This window comes from Salmo salar, chromosome ssa13, assembly GCF_905237065.1.
Source record: "Salmo salar chromosome ssa13, Ssal_v3.1, whole genome shotgun sequence".
NCBI classification, from domain to species: Eukaryota; Metazoa; Chordata; class Actinopteri; order Salmoniformes; family Salmonidae; genus Salmo; species Salmo salar.
In genome coordinates, this window is record NC_059454.1 from 379,845 (window position 1) to 405,361 (window position 25,517).

Genomic DNA, 25,517 nt, shown 5'->3' on the forward strand with positions numbered 1-25,517 from the left:
AAAAATTGATTTTAAACAGCGGTTGACATGCTTCGAAGTACGGTAATGGAATACTTAGAATTTTATTGTCACGAATTGCGCCATGCGCGACACTTCTTTACTATTTCGGATAGTGTCTGGAACGCATACGAACAAAACGCCGCTATTCGGATATAACGATGGATTATTTTGGACCAAACCAACATTTGTTATTGAAGTAGCAGTCCTGGGTGTGCATTCTGACGAAGACAACAAAAGGTAATCAAACTTTTATAATAGTAAATATGATTATGGTGAGTGCTAAACTTGCCGGGTGTCTAAATAGCGAGCCCGTGATGCCTGGGCTATGTACTTAGAATATTGCAAAATGTGCTTTCACCAAAAAGCTATTTTAAAATCGGACATATCGAGTGCATAGAGGAGGTCTGTATCTATAATTCTTAAAATAATTGTTATGCTTTTTGTGAACGTTTATCGTGAGTAATTTAGTAAAATGTTAGCGAATTCCCCGGAAGTTTGCGGGGGGTATGCTAGTTCTGAACGTCACATGCTAATGTAAAAAGCTGGTTTTTGATATAAATATCAACTTGATTGAACAAAACGTGCATGTATTGTATAACATAATGTCCTAGGGTTGTCATCTGATGAAGATCATCAAAGGTGAGTGCTGCATTTAGCTGTCTTCTGGGTTTTGGTGACATTATATGCTGGCTTGAAAAATGGGTGTCTGATTATTTCTGGCTTGGTACTCTGCTGACATAATCTAATGTTTTGCTTTCGTTGTAAAGCCTTTTTGAAATCGGACAGTGTGGTTAGATTAACGAGAGTCTTGTCTTTAAATGGCTGTAAAATAGTCATATGTTTGAGAAATTGAAGTAATAGGATTTTTAAGGTTTTGAAAATCGCGCCACAGGCTGGCAGTGGCTGTTACGTAGGTGGGACGAATTCGTCCCGCCTAGCCTAGAGAGGTTAAGAATTGACTGAATGACAGATGGTTGAGTTGCGTGATTTTCACTATCTGCTGGTTGGCCATATGACAATAGCTCTTGGGTGTTTTTAACAACTTCTGGTTGTCACAGGAAGTTCTTACTCAACACACGTTGTCTTTGGGGTAGACATAAACAGAATCCTGAATAAGAAGTCTCTACCTTAAGAATTGACTGAATGACAGATGGTTGAGTTGCGTGATTTTCACTATGTGCTTTTTTATATGACAATAGCTCTAGGCTGTTTTTAACCACTTCCGGTTGTCACAGGAAGCTCTTGCTCCACACACGTTGTCTTTGGAGTAGACATAAACAGGATCCTGAATATGAAGTCTCTACCTTAAGAATTGACTGAATAACAGATGGTTGAGATGCGTGATTTTCACTATGTGCGTTTTATATGACAATAGCTCTAGGCTGTTTTTAATCACTTCCGGGTGTCACAGATAGCTCTTGCTCCACACACGTTGTCTTTGGGGTAGACATAAACAGAATCCTGAATATGAAGTCTCTACCTTAAGAATTGACTGAATAACAGATGGTTGAGTTGCGTGATTTTCACTATCTGCTGGTTGGCCATATGACAATAGCTCTAGGCTGTTTTTAACAACTTCCGGTTGTCACAGGAAGCTCTTGCTCCACACACGTTGTCTTTGGGGTAGACATAAACATAATCCTGAATATGAAGTCTCTACCTTAAGAATTGACTGAATAACAAATGGTTGAGTTGCGTGATTTTCACTATGTGCAGGTTAAATGACAATAGCTCTTGGCTGTTTTTAACAACTTCCGGTTGTCACAGGAAGTTCTTACTCAACACACGTTGTCTTTGGGGTAGACATAAACAGAATCCTGAATAAGAAGTCTCTACCTTAAGAATTGACTGAATGACAGATGGTTGAGTTGCGTGATTTTCACTATCTGCTGGTTGGCCATATGACAAAAGCTCTAGGCTGTTTTTAACAACTTCCGGTTGTCACAGGAATCTCTTGCTCCACACACGTTGTCTTTGGGGTAGACATAAACAGAATCCTGAATATGAAGTCTCTACCTTAAGAATTGACTGAATGACAGATGGTTGAGTTGCGTGATTTTCACTATGTGCAGGTTAAATGACAATAGCTCTTGGCTGTTTTTAACCACTTCCGGTTGTCACAGGAAGTTCTTACTCAACACACGTTGTCTTTGGGGTAGACATAAACAGAATCCTGAATAAGAAGTCTCTACCTTAAGAATTGACTGAATGACAGATGGTTGAGTTGCGTGATTTTCACTTTCTGCTGGTTGGCGATATGACAATAGCTCTTGGGTGTTTTTAACAACTTCCGGTTGTCACAGGAAGTTCTTACTCAACACACGTTGTCTTTGGGTTAGACATAAACAGAATCCTGAATAAGAAGTCTCTACCTTAAGAATTGACTGAATGACAGATGGTTGAGTTGCGTGATTTTCACTATGTGCAGGTTAAATGACAATAGCTCTTGGCTGTTTTTAACCACTTCCGGTTGTCACAGGAAGTTCTTACTCAACACACGTTGTCTTTGGGGTAGACATAAACAGAATGCTGAATAAGAAGTCTCTACCTTAAGAATTGACTGAATGACAGATGGTTGAGTTGCGTGATTTTCACTTTCTGCTGGTTGGCCATATGACAATAGCTCTTGGGTGTTTTTAACAACTTCCGGTTGTCACAGGAAGTTCTTACTCAACACACGTTGTCTTTGGGGTAGACATAAACAGAATCCTGAATAAGAAGTCTCTACCTTAAGAATTTACTGAATGACAGATGGTTGAGTTGCGTGATTTTCACTATGTGCGTTTTATATGACAATAGCTCTAGGCTGTTTTTAACCACTTCCGGTTGTCACAGGAAGCTCTTGCTCCACACACGTTGTCTTTTGGGTAGACATAAACAGAATCCTGAATATGAAGTCTCTACCTTAAGAATTGACTGAATAACAGATGGTTGAGTTGCGTGATTTTCACTATCTGCTGGTTGGCCATATGACAATAGCTCTAGGCTGTTTTTAACAACTTCCGGTTGTCACAGGAAGCTCTTACTCAACACACGTTGTCTTTGGGGTAGACATAAACAGAATCCTGAATAAGAAGTCTCTACCTTAAGAATTGACTGAATGACAGATGGTTGAGTTGCGTGATTTTCACTTTATGCTGGTTGGCCATATGACAATAGCTCTTTGGTGTTTTTAACAACTTCCGGTTGTCACAGGAAGCTCTTGCTCCACACACGTTGTCTTTGGGGTAGACATAAACAGGATCCTGAATATGAAGTCTCTACCTTAAGAATTGACTGAATAACAGATGGTTGAGATGCGTGATTTTCACTATGTGCGTTTTATATGACAATAGCTCTAGGCTGTTTTTAATCACTTCCGGGTGTCACAGATAGCTCTTGCTCCACACACGTTGTCTTTGGGGTAGACATAAACAGAATCCTGAATATGAAGTCTCTACCTTAAGAATTGACTGAATAACAGATGGTTGAGTTGCGTGATTTTCACTATCTGCTGGTTGGCCATATGACAATAGCTCTAGGCTGTTTTTAACAACTTCCGGTTGTCACAGGAAGCTCTTGCTCCACACACGTTGTCTTTGGGGTAGACATAAACAGAATCCTGAATATGAAGTCTCTACCTTAAGAATTGACTGAATGGCACATGGTTGAGTTGCGTGATTTTCACTTTCTGCTGGTTGGCCATATGACAATAGCTCTTGGGTGTTTTTAACAACTTCCGGTTGTCACAGGAAGTTCTTACTCAACACACGTTGTCTTTGGGGTAGACATAAACAGAATCCTGAATAAGAAGTCTCTACCTTAAGAATTTACTGAATGACAGATGGTTGAGTTGCGTGATTTTCACTATGTGCGTTTTATATGACAATAGCTCTAGGCTGTTTTTAACCACTTCCGGTTGTCACAGGAAGCTCTTGCTCCACACACGTTGTCTTTTGGGTAGACATAAACAGAATCCTGAATATGAAGTCTCTACCTTAAGAATTGACTGAATGACAGATGGTTGAGTTGCGTGATTTTCACTTTATGCTGGTTGGCCATATGACAATAGCTCTTTGGTGTTTTTAACAACTTCCGGTTGTCACAGGAAGCTCTTGCTCCACACACGTTGTCTTTGGGGTAGACATAAACAGGATCCTGAATATGAAGTCTCTACCTTAAGAATTGACTGAATAACAGATGGTTGAGATGCGTGATTTTCACTATGTGCGTTTTATATGACAATAGCTCTAGGCTGTTTTTAATCACTTCCGGGTGTCACAGATAGCTCTTGCTCCACACACGTTGTCTTTGGGGTAGACATAAACAGAATCCTGAATATGAAGTCTCTACCTTAAGAATTGACTGAATAACAGATGGTTGAGTTGCGTGATTTTCACTATCTGCTGGTTGGCCATATGACAATAGCTCTAGGCTGTTTTTAACAACTTCCGGTTGTCACAGGAAGCTCTTGCTCCACACACGTTGTCTTTGGGGTAGACATAAACATAATCCTGAATATGAAGTCTCTACCTTAAGAATTGACTGAATAACAAATGTTTGAGTTGCGTGATTTTCACTATGTGCAGGTTAAATGACAATAGCTCTTGGCTGTTTTTAACCACTTCCGGTTGTCACAGGAGGTTCTTACTCAACACACGTTGTCTTTGGGGTAGACATAAACAGAATCCTGAATAAGAAGTCTCTACCTTAAGAATTGACTGAATGACAGATGGTTGAGTTGCGTGATTTTCACTATGTGCAGGTTAAATGACAATAGCTCTAGGCTTTTTTTAACCACTTCCGGTTGTCACAGGAATCTCTTACTCAACACACGTTGTCTTTGGGGTAGACATAAACAGAATCCTGAATATGAAGTCTCTACCTTAAGAATTGACTGAATGACAGATGGTTGAGTTGCGTGATTTTCACTATGTGCGTTTTATATGACAATAGCTCTAGGCTGTTTTTAACCACTTCCGGTTGTCACAGGAAGCTCTTGCTCCACACACGTTGTCTTTTGGGTAGACATAAACAGAATCCTGAATATGAAGTCTCTACCTTAAGAATTGACTGAATAACAGATGGTTGAGTTGCGTGATTTTCACTATCTGCTGGTTGGCCATATGACAATAGCTCTAGGCTGTTTTTAACAACTTCCGGTTGTCACAGGAAGCTCTTACTCAACACACGTTGTCTTTGGGGTAGACATAAACAGAATCCTGAATAAGAAGTCTCTACCTTAAGAATTGACTGAATGACAGATGGTTGAGTTGCGTGATTTTCACTTTCTGCTGGTTGGCCATATGACAATAGCTCTTGGGTGTTTTTAACAACTTCCGGTTGTCACAGGAAGTTCTTACTCAACACACGTTGTCTTTGGGGTAGACATAAACAGAATCCTGAATAAGAAGTCTCTACCTTAAGAATTGACTGAATGACAGATGGTTGAGTTGAGTGATTTTCACTATGTGCAGGTTAAATGACAATAGCTCTAGGCTGTTTTTAACCACTTCCGGTTGTCACAGGAAGTTCTTACTCAATACACGTTGTCTTTGGGGTAGACATAAACAGAATCCTGAATATGAAGTCTCTACCTTAAGAATTGACTGAATGACAGATGGTTGAGTTGCGTGATTTTCACTATGTGCGTTTTATATGACAATAGCTCTAGGCTGTTTTTAACCACTTCCGGTTGTCACAGGAAGCTCTTGCTCCACACAAGTTGTCTTTGGGCTAGACATAAACAGAATCCTGAATATGAAGTCTCTACCTTAAGAATTGACTGAATGACAGATGGTTGAGTTGCGTGATTTTCACTATGTGCGGGTTAAATGACAATAGCTCTTGGCTGTTTTTAACCACTTCCGGTTGTCACAGGAAGTTCTTACTCAACACACGTTGTCTTTGGGGTAGACATAAACAGAATCCTGAATAAGAAGTCTCTACCTTAAGAATTGACTGAATGACAGATGGTTGAGTTGCGTGATTTTCACTTTCTGCTGGTTGGCCATATGACAATAGCTCTTGGGTGTTTTTAACAACTTCCGGTTGTCACAGGAAGTTCTTACTCAACACACGTTGTCTTTGGGGTAGACATAAACAGAATCCTGAATAAGAAGTCTCTACCTTAAGAATTGACTGAATGACAGATGGTTGAGTTGAGTGATTTTCACTATGTGCAGGTTAAATGACAATAGCTCTAGGCTGTTTTTAACCACTTCCGGTTGTCACAGGAAGTTCTTACTCAACACACGTTGTCTTTTTACTCATTTACTAAGGATCTCTGCTCTAACGTGACACTTCCCACGTCGTCCATAGGCTCTCAGAGCCCGGGAAAAAACAGAATGTCGTCATTCCAGCCCCAGGCTGAAACACATTATCGCCTTTCTCAAGTGGCCGATCAAGGGACACTGGCTTATGCGCGTGACCCCGACCGCCCCCGCCTTTGGGATTTTTTCCTCTGTTTGCCGAAAAGGAGATTCCCTGTCGGAATATTATCGCTTTTCTACGAGAAAAATGTCGTAAAAATTGATTTTAAACAGCGGTTGACATGCTTCGAAGTACGGTAATGGAATACTTAGAATTTTATTGTCACGAATTGCGCCATGCGCGCGACACTTCTTTACTATTTCGGATAGTGTCTGGAACGCATCGAACAAAACGCCGCTATTCGGATATAACGATGGATTATTTTGGACCAAACCAACATTTGTTATTGAAGTAGCAGTCCTGGGTGTGCATTCTGACGAAGACAACAAAAGGTAATCAAACTTTTATAATAGTAAATATGATTATGGTGAGTGCTAAACTTGCCGGGTGTCTAAATAGCGAGCCCGTGATGCCTGGGCTATGTACTTAGAATATTGCAAAATGTGCTTTCACCAAAAAGCTATTTTAAAATCGGACATATCGAGTGCATAGAGGAGGTCTGTATCTATAATTCTTAAAATAATTGTTATGCTTTTTGTGAACGTTTATCGTGAGTAATTTAGTAAAATGTTAGCGAATTCCCCGGAAGTTTGCGGGGGTATGCTAGTTCTGAACGTCACATGCTAATGTAAAAAGCTGGTTTTTGATATAAATATGAACTTGATTGAACAAAACGTGCATGTATTGTATAACATAATGTCCTAGGGTTGTCATCTGATGAAGATCATCAAAGGTGAGTGCTGCATTTAGCTGTCTTCTGGGTTTTGGTGACATTATATGCTGGCTTGAAAAATGGGTGTCTGATTATTTCTGGCTTGGTACTCTGCTGACATAATCTAATGTTTTGCTTTCGTTGTAAAGCCTTTTTGAAATCGGACAGTGTGGTTAGATTAACGAGAGTCTTGTCTTTAAATGGCTGTAAAATAGTCATATGTTTGAGAAATTGAAGTAATAGGATTTTTAAGGTTTTGAAAATCGCGCCACAGGCTGGCAGTGGCTGTTACGTAGGTGGGACGAATTCGTCCCGCCTAGCCTAGAGAGGTTAAGAATTGACTGAATGACAGATGGTTGAGTTGCGTGATTTTCACTATCTGCTGGTTGGCCATATGACAATAGCTCTTGGGTGTTTTTAACAACTTCTGGTTGTCACAGGAAGTTCTTACTCAACACACGTTGTCTTTGGGGTAGACATAAACAGAATCCTGAATAAGAAGTCTCTACCTTAAGAATTGACTGAATGACAGATGGTTGAGTTGGGTGATTTTCACTATCTGCGTTTGCATATGACAATAGCTCTAGGCTGTTTTTAACCACTTCCGGTTGTCACAGGAAGCTCTTGCTCCACACACGTTGTCTTTGGGGTAGACATAAACAGAATCCTGAATATGAAGTCTCTACCTTAAGAATTGACTGAATAACAGATGGTTGAGTTGGTGATTTTCACTATCTGCTGGTTTGCCATATGACAATAGCTCTAGGCTGTTTTTAACAACTTCCGGTTGTCACAGGAAGCTCTTGCTCCACACACGTTGTCTTTGGGGTAGACATAAACAGAATCCTGAATATGAAGTCTCTACCTTAAGAATTGACTGAATGACAGATGGTTGAGTTGCGTGATTTTCACTATGTGCAGGTTAAATGACAATAGCTCTTGGCTGTTTTTAACCACTTCCGGTTGTCACAGGAAGTTCTTACTCAACACACGTTGTCTTTGGGGTAGACATAAACAGAATCCTGAATAAGAAGTCTCTACCTTAAGAATTGACTGAATGACAGATGGTTGAGTTGCGTGATTTTCACTATGTGCGTTTTATATAACAATAGCTCTTGGCTGTTTTTAACAACTTCCGGTTATCACAGGAAGCTCTTGGTCCACACACGTTGTCTTTGGGGTACACATAAACAGAATCCTGAATATGAAGTCTCTACCTTAAGAATTGACTGAATAACAGATGGTTGAGTTGCGTGATTTTCACTATGTGCGTTTTATATGACAATAGCTCTAGGCTGTTTTTAATCACTTCCGGTTGTCACAGGAAGGTCTTGCTCCACACACGTTGTCTTTGGGGTAGACATAAACAGAATCCTGAATATGAAGTCTCTACCTTAAGAATTGACTGAATGGCACATGGTTGAGTTGCGTGATTTTCACTATCTGCTTGTTGGCCATATGACAATAGCTCTAGGCTGTTTTTAACAACTTCCGGTGGCTCCAGGAACCTTAGAATCGACACAGGTAGACTTCACAGTAGCCTGATGGATTGTTATAGAAGACAGGTTCATAAGGCATTCATAACCCACATAGGCTTCAGGTTGAATTTTGGAGAATAGTCTATGTGTTCCTATGGGGAGAGAAGTCATTGCACACAGTTTGATCTAAAAACCTTCTTTTCACTGTGAAGGGTTAATGCCACAGGGTCAAGGTTAGGCTTGCACAGATCGGGAGGACCTCAGGAATGCTCCTGGTTCCTCTCCATCGCTCGTTGTGTTGATTTCATCATGTCAACTTTGGTGATATTTTTTGCTGTTGAATCATATTGCAAATACGCGGATGGGCATTTGCAATATGATTTTTTGAAAAATGTCCAAAATGACTAGGGGCGCCCCATACTGGATGGGCACTGATGGAAGGTGCTCCCTACCCAACCGTGGACCCCTTGCACCCCCCTAAAGGCATTTAAAACCCTTGTAAAAAATTAATCCTGGTAACCCATTTCGGGTCACCATGTGCACGGATGTGCATTTGCAATATGTTTCAATGGGCCTTAACATCACGTATTTGGCATGCTCAAAAACACTGCAGAAATGCAAAATCGACTGTCCCGATGAACTGGGGATGGCCGTGCAGTGACTGTGGTTCCTCTCCATGGCTTGATGGTGACATGAGAGAAGTGGGACTGTCGTTTTTTAGCAATTTTTTGAAAAATGTCCAAAATGACTAGGGGCGCCCCATACTGGATTGGCACTGATGGAAGGTGCTCCCTACCCAACCGTGGACCCCTTGCACCCCCCTAAAGGCATTTAAAACCCTTGTAAAAAAATAATCCTGGTAACCCATTTCGGGTCACCATGTGCATGGATGCACATTTGCAATATGTTTCAATGGGCCTTAACATCACGAATTTGGCATGCTCAAAAACACTGCAGAAATGCATAATCGACTGTCCCGATGAACTGGGGATGGCCGTGCAGTGACTGTGGTTCCTCTCTATCGCTCATTGTGTTGATTTCATGATGTCAACTTTGGTGATATTTTTTGCTGTTGAATCATATTGCAAATGCACGTTACGTTTGCAATATTGCGCGTTACGTTTGCAATATGATTCATCATGTCAACTTTGGTGATATTTTTTGCTGTTCAATCATGTTGCAAATGCACGTTACATTTGCAATATTGCGCGTTACGTTTGCAATATGATTCAATGGGCATTTAGCATCACGAATTTATGCATGCTCAAAAATACTGCAGAAATGCATAATTGACTGGCCCGATGAACTCGGGATGGCCGGGCAGTGACTGTGGTTCCTCTCCATTGCTCGTCACCCAGCAGTCAGCATCCATCAGTCAATTAGATGTCATTCTGACACCAAACTGATACCATCTGACACCAAATCCACTTTTTCCAACTCGTATAGAAGCCAACTATCACATATGTCAGAGAAGGCCCATAATTCACAGTGCTTTCAATTTTAACCATAAAAAAACATAAAACACATAGTTACGTTATAGCTGCGGGACCAGCTCTGACAATATGTGTAGGCCTATGTGAGGCGACCCCGAATCCCAAGTTTCGGCTCGATAGGTCATTCGGTGCCCGAGCAATGGCCTTAATTGGTGCTGAAAATCCACTTTTTCAGGGCGTTACTACGGGGTCCCTGAAAGAGCTATCGGACAGAGACATTGGGGTCCGTCTCTATGGGCCGAGGCGGTTTCAATGCACCTAGTCTTGCGACTCTGGGACATTTCTACATGTCGCCATGTCCGTGATATTCAAAATGAATTGAACATATTGCAAATGCACGAGGCGGTTTCTCGGTCTGAGAACCTTCTAGAGCCACATAAATCCCCGTGCACTATCGACTTGAGCTCTAGAACAGGTTTCTAAAATTTTGGAGCTCTAGGTCTGACGGTTCTTGAATCGTTTGAACGAAAATAACTCTTGAAGGCGGTATAAGCCTCTAAGCCCCACACTATGTACCTATGGCCAAATTGTGTGTCTGTTTTAGTTTTTTTGCAAAAGAATAGACACACGTTGTCTTTGGGGTAGGCATATACAGAATCCTGAATATGAAGTCTCTACCTTAAGAATTGACTGAATGACAGATGGTTGAGTTGCGTGATTTTCACTATGTGCGTTTTATATGACAATTGCTCTAGGCTGTTTTTAACAACTTCCGGTTGTCACAGGAAGCTCTTGCTCCACACACGTTGTCTTTGGGGTAGACATAAACCGAATCCTGAATATGAACTCTCTACCTTAAGAATTGACTGAATGACAGATGGTTGAGTTGCGTGATTTTCACTATGTGCAGGTTAAATGACAATAGCTCTAGGCTGTTTTTAACAACTTCCGGTTGTCACAGGAAGCGCTTGCTCCACACACGTTGTCTTTGGGGTAGACATAAACAGAATCCTGAATATGAAGTCTCTACCTTAAGAATTGACTGAATGACAGATGGTTGAGTTGCGTGATTTTCACTATCTGCAGGTTGCTTAAATGACAATAGCTCTAGGGTGATATTAACAACTTCCGGTTGCTCCAGGAACCTTAGAATCGACACAGGTAGACCTCACAGTAGCCTGATGGATTGTTATAGAAGACAGGTTCATAAGGCATTCATAACCCACATAGACTTCAGGTTGAATTTAGGAGAATTGTCAATTCATTCCTATGGGGAGAGAAGTCATTGCACACTTTTTGATCTAAACACCTTCTTTTTACTGTGAAGGGTTAATGCCATAGGGTCAAGGTTAGGCTTGCACAGATCGGGAGGACCTCAGGAACGCTCCTGAGGTTGAATTGTGCTTCTAACCCTAACGGTTCTCTCACTGTCACCCAAAAGCACTTGACATATTGGTGCAGGCATCATTTTGGGCCTAGTTTTCTCACGGTCACTGCGCTCAGACCGAACGAGCTACGGTCAAGCGGGGCGTCTCATTGAACTCGGCACAGCCTAGAGATAATGGTAATGCCATTGCAGGCTCTTTGTGTCTTTAAGCACCGCACTGTGTCACTCCGTCCTTGCTGTGTGTGTGTGTGAGAGAGCTTTTCTTTGACATCTGATGGGATATATGACTGAATTACAGTTCATGAGGGTTGCCTAGTCACACATATGAAGTTGTGGAAAGATCTGACCTTTTTAACCCTTCAAAACAGCCCCTATGACACCATTTTAAGGCACTTCTGGTTGACACAGGAATCTGAACGTTAGGCTCTTATAGAATATTGAGTTTTAGGTCTTTATGTTAAGAACTGACTTATTTACAGAGGGTTGAACAAGTGTGTGTTGTTTCAGAAAATCACAGAAAATCACAGAAATCTTGCAGAGCTCCGAAACCCGCCTTAACGGACTCATCTGAACACGCTGCAACTGGATATGTAACTTTTTCGGAAATAAAACCTCCTATTGTTGAATATCACCAATGTGTCATTGTACAATTTCTCTGAAATGAAAATTGGTAAATGCATGGTTCCTTTTCTCCTGACACCGTAGGCTCATGTAGTTTGATGTGAAGCGGTCAAATCAGCACTCTATTTTCCTGTTTGACTTTTAATCCCAGAAAAATAGCCTTAACTCGAAAAGCTTCGAGGCCTCGACTCCATCCTGTTCGGGGCCCATTATGCCAAACCCACGCAGACCGAGTTTCGTCTTCGAATTCTTTTCCGTTTAGGAGAAAAAGCCGTGTCGTGATTGGTGATATATGTTACATTTGCAATATGATTCCGTTCGCCCTCTCGTGGAATAATCCGGGACTGCAAAGAAATGACCAAATTTTGTAAATTTTATTAAACGGAAACGGAAGGTCCGAGAGACTCCGTTCGATGACTTCCTGGAAGATCCGGCCCCTGTGAGCGGCCCGACGCCGTCCGCGGATTTATCGGACGTAGTCGGACGTCTAGTAAGGGAGCGTACATTTGCAACATGCACTTTCTCACTAACCACACAGCTGGCGCACGAGAGTTCCCTTCATGTATGTTATTAAATTAATGTTTTTTTCCAGGGGTGGGCGTAGTATAAAGGTGATTGGGCGTAGCCTGTACGTGGTCCAGCAGCCAATGATAACTGTGTGGGTGGAGCCTAAAGAGAACCCGCCGATGAGGAGGAGGAGGAGGAGGAGGAGGAATAACCAACTGGTCTTCAACAGCACCGTTCCAAAGGTAAAGCCCGGATTGATACTGCCTTTACACAGGCAGCCCAATTCTGATATGTTTCACTAATTTGGCACCAATCAGATCAGTCTCTTTTGCCAATAATTTGGACCAAACATCTGAATTGATCTGCCTGTGTAAACGCAGCCATTTGTATTGTTGTGTAGTTGATGTATCAGTAAGCCTTTACCTGCCAGCCTGAACAAGAGGCCCACAGGGGACATGTGTTGTTCTGCTTCTGTTGTGTTGTCCTGGATGGTTTTAAATGCAGTGTATCCATGGGGTTGAATGGGGTTTTAAATGCAGTGTGTCCACGGGGTTGAATGGGGTTTTAAATGCAGTGTATCCACGGGGTTGAATGGGGTTTTAAATGCAGTGTATCCACAGGGTTGAATGGGGGTTTAAATGCAGTGTATCCATGGGGTTGAATGGGGTATTAAATGCAGTGTATCCACGCGGTTGAATGGGGTTTTAAATGCAGTGTATCCACGGGGTTGAATGGGGTTTTAAATGCAGTGTATCCACGGGGTTGAATGGGGTTTTAAATGCAGTGTATCCACGCGGTTGAATGGGGTTTTAAATGCAGTGTATCCACGGGGTTGAATGGGGTTTTAAATGCAGTGTATCCACGGGGTTGAATGGGGTTTTAAATGCAGTGTATCCATGGGGTTGAATGGGGTTTTAAATGCAGTGTATCCACGGGGTTGAATGGGGTTTTAAATGCAGTGTATCCACAGGGTTGAATGGGGGTTTAAATGCAGTGTATCCATGGGGTTGAATGGGGTTTTAAATGCAGTGTATCCACGGGGTTGAATGGGGTTTCAAATGCAGTGTATCCACGGGGTTGAATGGGGTTTTAAATGCAGTGTATCCACGCGGTTGAATGGGGTTTTAAATGCAGTGTATCCACGGGGTTGAATGGGGGTTTTAAATGGTCAAATAAATCAAATGGGAATCTTCTGGACTCATAGTAATGTGATTACTGATTCAGACCCCAACTAACTTCTCGCTCTCTCTCTCTCTGTCTCTCTCTCTCTGTCTCTCTCTCTCTCTCGCTTTCCCTCTTGCTCTCTCCCTCTCGCTCTAGCGCTCTCTCTCTCTCCCTTTCCCTCTCACTCTCTCCCTCTCCCTCTCCCTCTCCTGCTCTCGCTTGCTCTCTCTGAAGCAGGAGCATTGTACGGTGGTCTCTTCCTCTGAGATGACCTGTTTGACCCCGCGTGTGACCCCTGACACTAAGGTCATGGGGGTGTGGTTTGAGCTGGACAACGTTAAGGTGGCGTTTGAGAGCGTCGCGGGGAAGACGTTCTCCTACTACCCCAACCCCGAGCTGTTCGCTCTGAACAGAGACGACCCGGACACACCCTACCGCTTCAAACCTGGAGGGGTCATCGCTGTAGAGGTGAGATAAGTTAATACATTTAAATGTATGTTTATTGTTGTCTTTATTGGTAGTCAAATATCCCCTGTGGGGTCGATGAAAAACTGTCTTATGAAGCGACGTGTCCGCAGCACGCAATGACATGGACTTGTTTTATCACTTCATATGATTTAATCTGTATGATGTCTCTCCCCCAGGGTAAGGACCTGACTAACCTATGTTTCTCCCCCAGGGTAAGGACCTGACTAACTCATATCTCTCTCCCCAAGGGTAAGGACCTGACTAACCCATGGATGTCTCTCCCCCAGGGTAAGGACCTGACTAACCCATGTCTCTCCCCCAGGGTAAGGACCTGACTAACCCATGTCTCTCTGCCCCAGGGTAAGGACCTGACTAACCCATGGATGTCTCTCCCCCAGGGTAAGGACCTGACTAACCCATGTCTCTCTCTCCCAGGGTAAGGACCTGACTAACCCATGGATGTCTCTCCACCAGGGTAAGGACCTGACTAACCCATGGATGTCTCTCCCCCAGGGTAAGGACCTGACTAACCCATGTCTCTCTCCCCCAGGGTAAGGACCTGACTAACCCATGTCTCTCTCCCCCAGGGTAAAGACTTGACTAACCCATGTCTCTCCCCCAGGGTAAGGACCTGACTAACCCATGACTCCCCCAGGGTAAGGACCTGACTAACCCATGGATGTCTCTCCCAGGGTAAAGACCTGACTAACCCATGTCTCTCTCTCCCAGGGTAAGGACCTGACTAACCCATGGATGTCTCTCCCCCAGGGTAAGGACCTGACTAACCCATGTCTCTCTCTCCCAGGGTAAGGACCTGACTAACCCATGTCTCTCCCCTAGGGTAAGGGCCTGACTAACCCATGGATGTCTCTCCCCCAGGGTAAGGACCTGACTAACCCATGTCTCTCTCTCCCGGGGTAAGGACCTGACTAACCCATGGATGTCTCTCCACCAGGGTAAGGACCTGACTAACCCATGGATGTCTCTCCCCCAGGGTAAGGACCTGACTAACCCATGTCTCTCTCCCCCAGGGTAAGGACCAGACAAACCCATGTCTCTCTCCCCCAGGGTAAAGACCTGACTAACCCATGTCTCTCCCCCAGGGTAAGGACCTGACTAACCCATGACTCCCCCAGGGTAAGGACCTGACTAACCCATGGATGTCTCTCCCAGGGTAAGGACCTGACTAACCCATGGATGTCTCTCCCAGGGTAAAGACCTGACTAACCCATGTCTCTCTCTCCCAGGGTAAGGACCTGACTAACCCATGGATGTCTCTCCCCCAGGGTAAGGACCTGACTAACCCATGTCTCTCTCTCCCAGGGTAAGGACCTGACTAACCCATGTCTCTCCCCTAGGGTAAGGGCCTGACTAACCCATGGATGTCTCTCCCCCAGGGTAAGGACCTGACTAACCCATGGATGTCTCTCCCCCAGGGTAAGGACCTTTCTAACCCATGGATGTCTCTCCCCCAGGGTAAGGACCTGACTAACCCATGGATGTCTCTCCCCCAGGGTAAGGACCTAACTAACCCATGGATGTCTCTCCCCTCGGGTAAGGGCCTGACTAACCCATGGATGTCTCTCCCCCAGGGTAAGGACCTGACTAACCCATGTCTCTCTCCCCCAGGGTAAAGACCTGACTAACCCATGTCTCTCCCCCAGGGTAAGGACATGACTAACCCATGACTCTCCCCCAGGGTAAGGACCTGACTAACCCATGGATGTCTCTCCCAGGGTAAGGACCTGACTAACCCATGGATTTCTCTCCCAGGGTAAAGACCTGACTAACCCATGTCTCTCTCTCCCAGGGTAAGGACCTGACTAACCCATGGATGTCTCTCCCCCAAGGTAAGGACCTGACTAACCCATGTCTCTCTCTCCCAGGGTAAGGACCTGACTAACCCATGTCTCTCCCCTAGGGTAAGGGCCTGACTAACCCATGGATGTCTCTCCCGCAGGGTAAGGACCTGACTAACCCATGGATGTCTCTCCCCCAGGGTAAGGACCTGTCTAACCCATGGATGTCTCTCCCCCAGGGTAAGGACCTGTCTAACCCATGGATGTCTCTCCCCCAGGGTAAGGACCTGACTAACCCATGGATGTCTCTCCCCCAGGGTAAGGACCTAACTAACCCATGGCTGTCTCTCAACCTCGGGTAAGGACCTGACTAACCCATGTCTCTCCCCTAGGGTAAGGGCCTGACTAACCCATGGATGTCTCTCCCCCAGGGTAAGGACCTGACTAACCCATGGATTTCTCTCCCAGGGTAAAGACCTGACTAACCCATGTCTCTCTCTCCCAGGGTAAGGACCTGACTAACCCTTGGATGTCTCTCTCCCTAGGGTAAGGGCCTGACGCGTGCTATGACCCGAGGGGAGGTGGTAGCCTGGCTGGGAGACAAGGAGTGTGAGGTCAAGACTCTGGACAGTACTCACCTGTACTGTGAACCTCCTGAGAAACAGCCAGCCAGTCTGGGGAACCACAAACTGCCCAGCCTCAGGGTTAGTCTACCTTATCTACACACAGCCTTAGGGGTTAGTCTACTGTATCTACACAGCCTTAGGGGTTAGTCTACCTTATCTACACACAGCCTTAGGGGCTAGTCTACTGTATCTACACACAGCCTTAGGGGTTAGTCTACCTTATCTACACACACAGCCTTAGGGGTTAGTCTACTGTATCTACACACAGCCTTAGGGGTTAGTCTACTGTATCTACACACAAGCCTTAGGGGTTAGTCTACTGTATCTACACACAAGCCTTAGGGGTTAGTCTACTGTATCTACACACACAGCCTTAGGGGTTAGTCTACTGTATCTACACACACGCCTTAGGGGTTAGTCTACTGTATCTACACACACAGCCTTAGGGTTAGTCTACTGTATCTACACACACAGCCTTAGGGTTAGTCTACTGTATCTACACACAGCCTTAGGGTTAGTCTACTGTATCTACACACAGCCTTAGGGGTTAGTCTACTGTATCTACACAACAGCCTTAGGGGTTAGTCTACTGTATCTACACACACAGCCTTAGGGGTTAGTCTACTGTATCTACACACAGCCTTAGGGGTTAGTCTACTGTATCTACACACAAGCCTTAGGGGTTAGTCTACTGTATCTACACACAGCCTTAGGGGTTAGTCTACTGTATCTACACACAGCCTTAGGGGTTAGTCTACTGTATCTACACACACAGCCTTAGGGGTTAGTCTACTGTATCTACACACAGCCTTAGGGGTTAGTCTACTGTATCTACACACAGCCTTAGGGGTTAGTCTACTGTCTCTACACACACGCCTTAGGGGTTAGTCTACTTTATCTACACACACAGCCTTAGGGGTTAGTCTACTGTATCTACACACAGCCTTAGGGGTTAGTCTACTGTATCTACACACAGCCTTAGGGGTTAGTCTACTGTATCTACACACAGCCTTAGGGGTTAGTCTACTGTATCTACACACACAGCCTTAGGGGTTAGTCTACTTTATCTACACACAGCCTTAGGGGTTAGTCTACTGTATCTACACAGCCTTAGGGGTTAGTCTACTGTATCTACACACAGTCTTAGGGGTTAGTCTACTGTATCTACACACAGCCTTAGGGGTTAGTCTACCGTATCTACACACAGCCTTAGGGGTTAGTCTACTGTATCTACACACAGCCTTAGGGGTTAGTCTACTGTATCTACACAGCCTTAGGGGTTAGTCTACTGTATCTACACACAGTCTTAGGGGTTTGTCTACCTTATCTACACACAGCCTTAGGGGTTAGTCTACCGTATCTACACACAGCCTTAGGGGTTAGTCTACCTTATCTACACACAGCCTTAGGGGTTAGTCTACTCTATCTACACACAGCCTTAGGGGTTAGTCTACTGTCTCTACACACAGCCTTAGGGGTTAGTCTACTGTCTCTACACACAGCCTTAGGGGTTAGTCTACTGTCTCTACACACAGCCTTCGGGGTTAGTCTACTGTCTCTACACACAGCCTTCGGGGTTAGTCTACTGTATCTACACACAGCCTTAGGGTTAGTCTACCTTATCTACACACAGTCTTAGGGGTTAGTCTACTGTATCTACACACAGCCTTAGGGGTTAGTCTACCGTATCTACACACACAGCCTTAGGGGTTAGTCTACCGTATCTACACACAGCCTTAGGGGTTAGTCTACCGTATCTACACACAGCCTTAGGGGTTAGTCTACCTTATCTACACACACAGCCTTAGGGGTTAGTCTACCTTATCTACACACACAGCCTTAGGGGTTAGTCTACCGTATCTACACACACAGCCTTAGGGGTTAGTCTACTGTATCTACACACAGCCTTAGGGGTTAGTCTACTGTATCTACACACAGCCTTAGGGGTTAGTCTACTGTATCTACACACAGCCTTAGGGGTTAGTCTACTGTATCTACACACAGCCTTAGGGGTTAGTCTACTGTATCTACACACAGCCTTAGGGGTTAGTCTACTGTATCTACACACAGCCTTAGGGGTTAGTCTACTGTATCTACACACAGCCTTAGGGGTTAGTCTACTGTATCTACACACAGCCTTAGGGGTTAGTCTACTGTATCTACACACAGCCTTAGGGGTTAGTCTACCGTATCTACACACAGCCTTAGGGGTTAGTCTACTGTATCTACACACACGCCTTAGGGGTTAGTCTACTGTATCTACACACAGCCTTAGGGGTTAGTCTACTGTATCTACACACAGCCTCAGGGGTTAGCCTTCTGTATCTACACACAGACTTGGGGTTAGTCTACTTTATCTACACACAGCCTTAGGGGTTAGTCTACTGTATCTACACACAGCCTTAGGGGTTAGTCTACTGTATCTACACACAGCCTTAGGGGTTAGTCTACCTTATCTACACACAGCCTTAGGGGTTAGTCTACTGTATCTACACACACAGCCTTAGGGGTTAGTCTACTGTATCTACACACACAGCCTTAGGGGTTAGTCTACTGTATCTACACACACAGCCTTAGGGGTTAGTCTACTGTATCTACACACACAGCCTTAGGGGTTAGTCTACTGTATCGACACAGCCTTAGGGGTTAGTCTACTGTATCTACACACAGCCTTAGGGGTTAGTCTACTGTATCTACACACAGCCTTAGGGGTTAGTCCACTGTATCTACACACAGCCTTAGGGGTTAGTCTACTGTATCTAAACACACAACCTTAGGGGTTAGTCTACCTTATCTACACACAGCCTTAGGGTTAGTCTACTGTATCTACACACAGCCTTAGGGGTTAGTCTACTGTATCTACACACAGCCTTAGGGGTTAGTCTACTGTCTCTATACACAGCCTTAGGGGTTAGTCTACTGTATCTACACACACAGCCTTAGGGGTTTGTCTACTGTCTCTTCACACAGCCATAGGGGTTAGTCTACTGAATTTACAGACACAGCCTTAGGGTTAGTCTACTGTATCTACACTCACAGCCTTAGGGGTTAGTCTACCTTATCTACACACACAGCCTTAGGGGTTAGTCTACTGTATCTACACACAGCCTTAGGGGTTACTCTACCTTATCTACACACAGCCTCAGGGGTTAGTCTACCTTATCTACACACAGCCTTAGGGTAAGTCTACCTTATCTACACACACAGCCTTAGGGGTTAGTCTACCTTATCTACACACACAGCCTTAGGGGTTAGTCTACTGTATCTACACACACAGCCTTAGGGGTTAGTCTACTGTATCTACACACAGCCTTTGGGGGTTAGTCTACTGTATCTACACACACAGCCTTAGGGGTTAGTCTACTGTATCTACACACAGCCTTAGGGGTTAGTCTACCGTATCTACACACACAGCCTTAGGGGTTAGTCTACTGTATCTACACACAGCCTTAGGGGTTAGTCTACCGTATCTACACACAGCCTTAGGGGTTAGTCTACTGTATCTACACACAGCCTTAGGGGTTAGTCTACTGTATCTACACACAGCCTTAGGGGTTAGTCTACTGTATCTACACACAGCCTTAGGGGTTAGTCTACTTTATCTACACAGCCTTAGGGGTTAGTCTACTGTATCTACACACAGCCTTAGGGGTTAGTCTACTGTATCTACACACACAGCCTTAGGGGTTAGTCTACTGTATCAACACACACAGCCTTAGGGGTTAGTCTACTGTATCAACACACACAGCCTTAGGGGTTAGTCTACTGTATCTACACACACAGCCTTAGGGGTTAGTCTACTGTATCTACACACAGCCTTAGGGGTTAGTCTACTGTATCTACACACAAGCCTTAGGGGTTAGTCTACTGTATCTACACACAGCCTTAGGGGTTAGTCTACTGTATCTACACACAGCCTTAGGGGTTAGTCTACTGTATCTACACACAGCCTTAGGGGTTAGTCTACTGTATCTACACACAGCCTTAGGGGTTAGTCTACTGTCTCTACACACAGCCTTAGGGGTTAGTCTACTGTATCTACACACACAGCCTTAGGGGTTTGTCTACTGTCTCTTCACACAGCCTTAGGGGTTAGTCTACCTTATCTACACACACAGCCTTAGGGGTTAGTCTACTGTATCTACACACACGCCTTAGGGGTTAGTCTACCTTATCTACACACAAGCCTTAGGGGTTAGTCTACTGTATCTACACACAGCCTTAGGGGTTAGTCTACCGTATCTACACACAAGCCTTAGGGGTTAGTCTACCTTATCTACACACAAGCCTTAGGGGTTAGTCTACTGTATCTACACACAGCCTTAGGGGTTAGTCTACCTTATCTACACACACAGCCTTAGGGGTTAGTCTACTGTATCTACACACAGCCTTAGGGGTTAGTCTACCGTATCTACACACACAGCCTTAGGGGTTAGTCTACTGTATCTACACACAGCCTTAGGGGTTAGTCTACTGTATCTACACACAGCCTTAGGGGTTAGTCTACTGTATCTACACACAGCCTTAGGGGTTAGTCTACCTTATCTACACACAGCCTTAGGGGTTAGTCTACCGTATCTACACACAGCCTTAGGGGTTAGTCTACTGTATCTACACACAGCCTTAGGGGTTAGTCTACTGTATCTACACACAGCCTTAGGGGTTAGTCTACTTTATCTACACACAGCCTTAGGGGTTAGTCTACTGTATCTACACAGCCTTAGGGGTTAGTCTACTGTATCTACACACAGCCTTAGGGGTTAGTCTACCTTATCTACACACAGCCTCAGGGGTTAGTCTACTGTATCTACACACACGCCTTAGGGGTTAGTCTACTTTATCTACACACACAGCCTTAGGGTTTAGTCTACTATATCTACACACAGCCTTGGGTGTTAGTCTACTATATCTACACACACAGCCTTAGGGGTTAGTCTACTGTATCTACACACAGCCTTAGGGGTTAGTCTACTGTATCTACACACACAGCCTTAGGGGTTAGTCTACTGTATCTACACACACAGCCTTAGGGGTTAGTCTACTGTATCTACACACACAGCCTTAGGGGTTAGTCTACTGTATCTACACACACAGCCTTAGGGGTTAGTCTACTGTATCTACACACAGCCTTAGGGGTTAGTCTACTGTATCTACACACAGCCTTAGGGGTTAGTCTACCGTATCTACACACAGCCTTAGGGGTTAGTCTACCGTATCTACACACAGCCTTAGGGGTTAGTCTACTGTATCTACACACAGCCTTAGGGGTTAGTCTACTGTATCTACACACAGCCTTAGGGGTTAGTCTACTGTATCTACACACAGCCTTAGGGGTTAGTCTACTGTATCTACACACACAGCCTTAGGGGTTAGTCTACCGTATCTACACACAGCCTTAGGGGTTAGTCTACTGTATCTACACACAGCCTTAGGGGTTAGTCTACCGTATCTACACACAGCCTTAGGGGTTAGTCTACCGTATCTACACACACAGCCTTAGGGGTTAGTCTACCGTATCTACACACAGCCTTAGGGGTTAGTCTACCGTATCTACACACAGCCTTAGGGGTTAGTCTACCTTATCTACACACAGCCTTAGGGGTTAGTCTACTGTATCTACACACAGCCTTAGGGGTTAGTCTACCTTATCTACACACAGCCTTAGGGGTTAGTCTACTGTATCTACACACACAGCCTTAGGGGTTAGTCTACCGTATCTACACACACAGCCTTAGGGGTTAGTCTACTGTATCTACACACAGCCTTAGGGGTTAGTCTACTGTATCTACACACAGCCTTAGGGGTTAGTCTACTGTATCTACACACAGCCTTAGGGGTTAGTCTACTGTATCTACACACAGCCTTAGGGGTTAGTCTACTGTATCTACACACACAGCCTTAGGGTTAGTCTACTGTATCTACACACAGCCTTAGGGGTTAGTCTACTGTATCTACACACAGCCTTAGGGGTTAGTCTACCTTATCTACACACAGCCTTAGGGGTTAGTCTACTGTATCTACACACAGCCTTAGGGGTTAGTCTACTGTATCTACACACAGCCTTAGGGGTTAGTCTACTGTATCTACACACAGCCTTAGGGGTTAGTCTACTGTATCTACACACAGCCTTAGGGGTTAGTCTACCGTATCTACACACAGCCTTAGGGGTTAGTCTACTGTATCTACACACAGCCTTAGGGGTTAGTCTACTGTATCTACACACAGCCTTAGGGGTTAGTCTACTGTATCTACACACACAGCCTTAGGGGTTAGTCTACCGTATCTACACACAGCCTTAGGGGTTAGTCTACTGTATCTACACACAGCCTTAGGGGTTAGTCTACTGTATCTACACACACAGCCTTAGGGGTTAGTCTACTGTATCTACACACACAGCCTTAGGGGTTAGTCTACTGTATCTACACACAGCCTTAGGGGTTAGTCTACTGTATCTACACACAGCCTTAGGGGTTAGTCTACCTGTATCTACACACAGCCTTAGGGGTTAGTCTACTGTATCTACACACACGCCTTAGGGGTTAGTCTACTGTATCTACACACAGCCTTAGGGGTTAGTCTACTGTATCTACACACAGCCTTGGGGGTTAGTCTACTGTATCTACACACAGCCTTAGGGGTTAGTCTACTGTATCTACACACAGCCTTAGGGGTTAGTCTACTGTATCTACACACACAGCCTTAGGGGTTAGTCTACTGTATCTACACACAGCCTTAGGGGTTAGTCTACTGTATCTACACACAGCCTTAGGGGTTAGTCTACTGTATCTACACACAGCCTTAGGGGTTAGTCTACTGTATCTACACACACAGCCTTAGGGGTTAGTCTACTGTATCTACACACAGCCTTAGGGGTTAGTCTACTGTATCTACACACAGCCTTAGGGGTTAGTCTACTGTATCTACACACAGCCTTAGGGGTTAGTCTACTTTATCTACACACACGCCTTAGGGGTTAGTCTACTGTATCTACACACAGCCTTAGGGGTTAGTCTACCGTATCTACACACACAGCCTTAGGGGTTAGTCTACCGTATCTACACACAGCCTTAGGGGTTAGTCTACTGTATCTACACACAGCCTTAGGGGTTAGTCTACCGTATCTACACACACAGCCTTAGGGGTTAGTCTACCGTATCTACACACAGCCTTAGGGGTTAGTCTACTGTATCTACACACAGCCTTAGGGGTTAGTCTACTGTATCTACACACAGCCTTAGGGGTTAGTCTACTGTATCTACACACAGCCTTAGGGGTTAGTCTACTGTATCTACACACAGCCTTAGGGGTTAGTCTACTGTATCTACACACACGCCTTAGGGGTTAGTCTACTGTATCTACACACAGCCTTAGGGGTTAGTCTACTGTATCTACACACAGCCTTAGGGGTTAGTCTACTGTATCTACACACAGCCTTAGGGGTTAGTCTACTGTATCTACACAGCCTTAGGGGTTAGTCTACTGTATCTACACACAGCCTTAGGGGTTAGTCTACTGTATCTACACACAGCCTTAGGGGTTAGTCTACTGTATCTACACACACAGCCTTAGGGGTTAGTCTACTGTATCTACACACAGCCTTAGGGGTTAGTCTACTGTATCTACACACAGCCTTAGGGGTTAGTCTACTGTATCTACACACAGCCTTAGGGGTTAGTCTACTGTATCTACACACAGCCTTAGGGGTTAGTCTACTGTATCTACACACACAGCCTTAGGGGTTAGTCTACTGTATCTACACACAGCCTTAGGGGTTAGTCTACTGTATCTACACACAGCCTTAGGGGTTAGTCTACTGTATCTACACACAGCCTTAGGGGTTAGTCTACTTTATCTACACACAGCCTTAGGGGTTAGTCTACTGTATCTACACACAGCCTTAGGGGTTAGTCTACTGTATCTACACACACGCCTTAGGGGTTAGTCTACTGTATCTACACACAGCCTTAGGGGTTAGTCTACTGTATCTACACACAGCCTTAGGGGTTAGTCTACTGTATCTACACACAGCCTTAGGGGTTAGTCTACCGTATCTACACACAGCCTTAGGGGTTAGTCTACCGTATCTACACACAGCCTTAGGGGTTAGTCTACTGTATCTACACACAGCCTTAGGGGTTAGTCTACTGTATCTACACACACAGCCTTAGGGGTTAGTCTACTGTATCTACACACAGCCTTAGGGGTTAGTCTACTGTATCTACACACAGCCTTAGGGGTTAGTCTACTGTATCTACACACAGCCTTAGGGGTTAGTCTACCGTATCTACACACACAGCCTTAGGGGTTAGTCTACTGTATCTACACACAGCCTTAGGGGTTAGTCTACTGTATCTACACACAGCCTTAGGGGTTAGTCTACTGTATCTACACACACAGCCTTAGGGGTTAGTCTACTGTATCTACACAGCCTTAGGCGTTAGTCTACTGTATCTACACACAGCCTTAGGGGTTAGTCTACTGTATCTACACACACAGCCTTAGGGGTTAGTCTACTGTATCTACACACAGCCTTAGGGGTTAGTCTACTGTATCTACACACACAGCCTTAGGGGTTAGTCTACTGTATCTACACACAGCCTTAGGGGTTAGTCTACCGTATCTACACACAGCCTTAGGGGTTAGTCTACCTTATCTACACACAGCCTTAGGGGTTAGTCTACTGTATCTACACACAGCCTTAGGGGTTAGTCTACCGTATCTACACACAGCCTTAGGGGTTAGTCTACTGTATCTACACACAGCCTTAGGGGTTAGTCTACTGTATCTACACACAAGCCTTAGGGGTTAGTCTACTGTATCTACACACAGCCTTAGGGGTTAGTCTACTGTATCTACACACAAGCCTTAGGGGTTAGTCTACTGTATCTACACACACGCCTTAGGGGTTAGT

At 44.6% G+C, this 25,517-nt stretch overlaps 1 protein-coding gene across 1 annotated transcript in view; it reads left to right on the forward strand.

Annotated features, from left to right (window-relative positions):
* LOC106566319 (plexin-B3) overlaps nucleotides 1-25,517 on the forward strand; it is a 415,201-nt gene that overhangs the window by 330,180 nt on the left and 59,504 nt on the right. Inside the window, exons 17-19 of the mRNA XM_045692714.1 lie at nucleotides 12,635-12,791; nucleotides 13,948-14,181; nucleotides 16,526-16,684. Of these exons, the coding sequence (XP_045548670.1) occupies nucleotides 12,635-12,791; nucleotides 13,948-14,181; nucleotides 16,526-16,684 (550 nt within the window). The remainder of the gene's footprint in view (nucleotides 1-12,634; nucleotides 12,792-13,947; nucleotides 14,182-16,525; nucleotides 16,685-25,517) is intronic.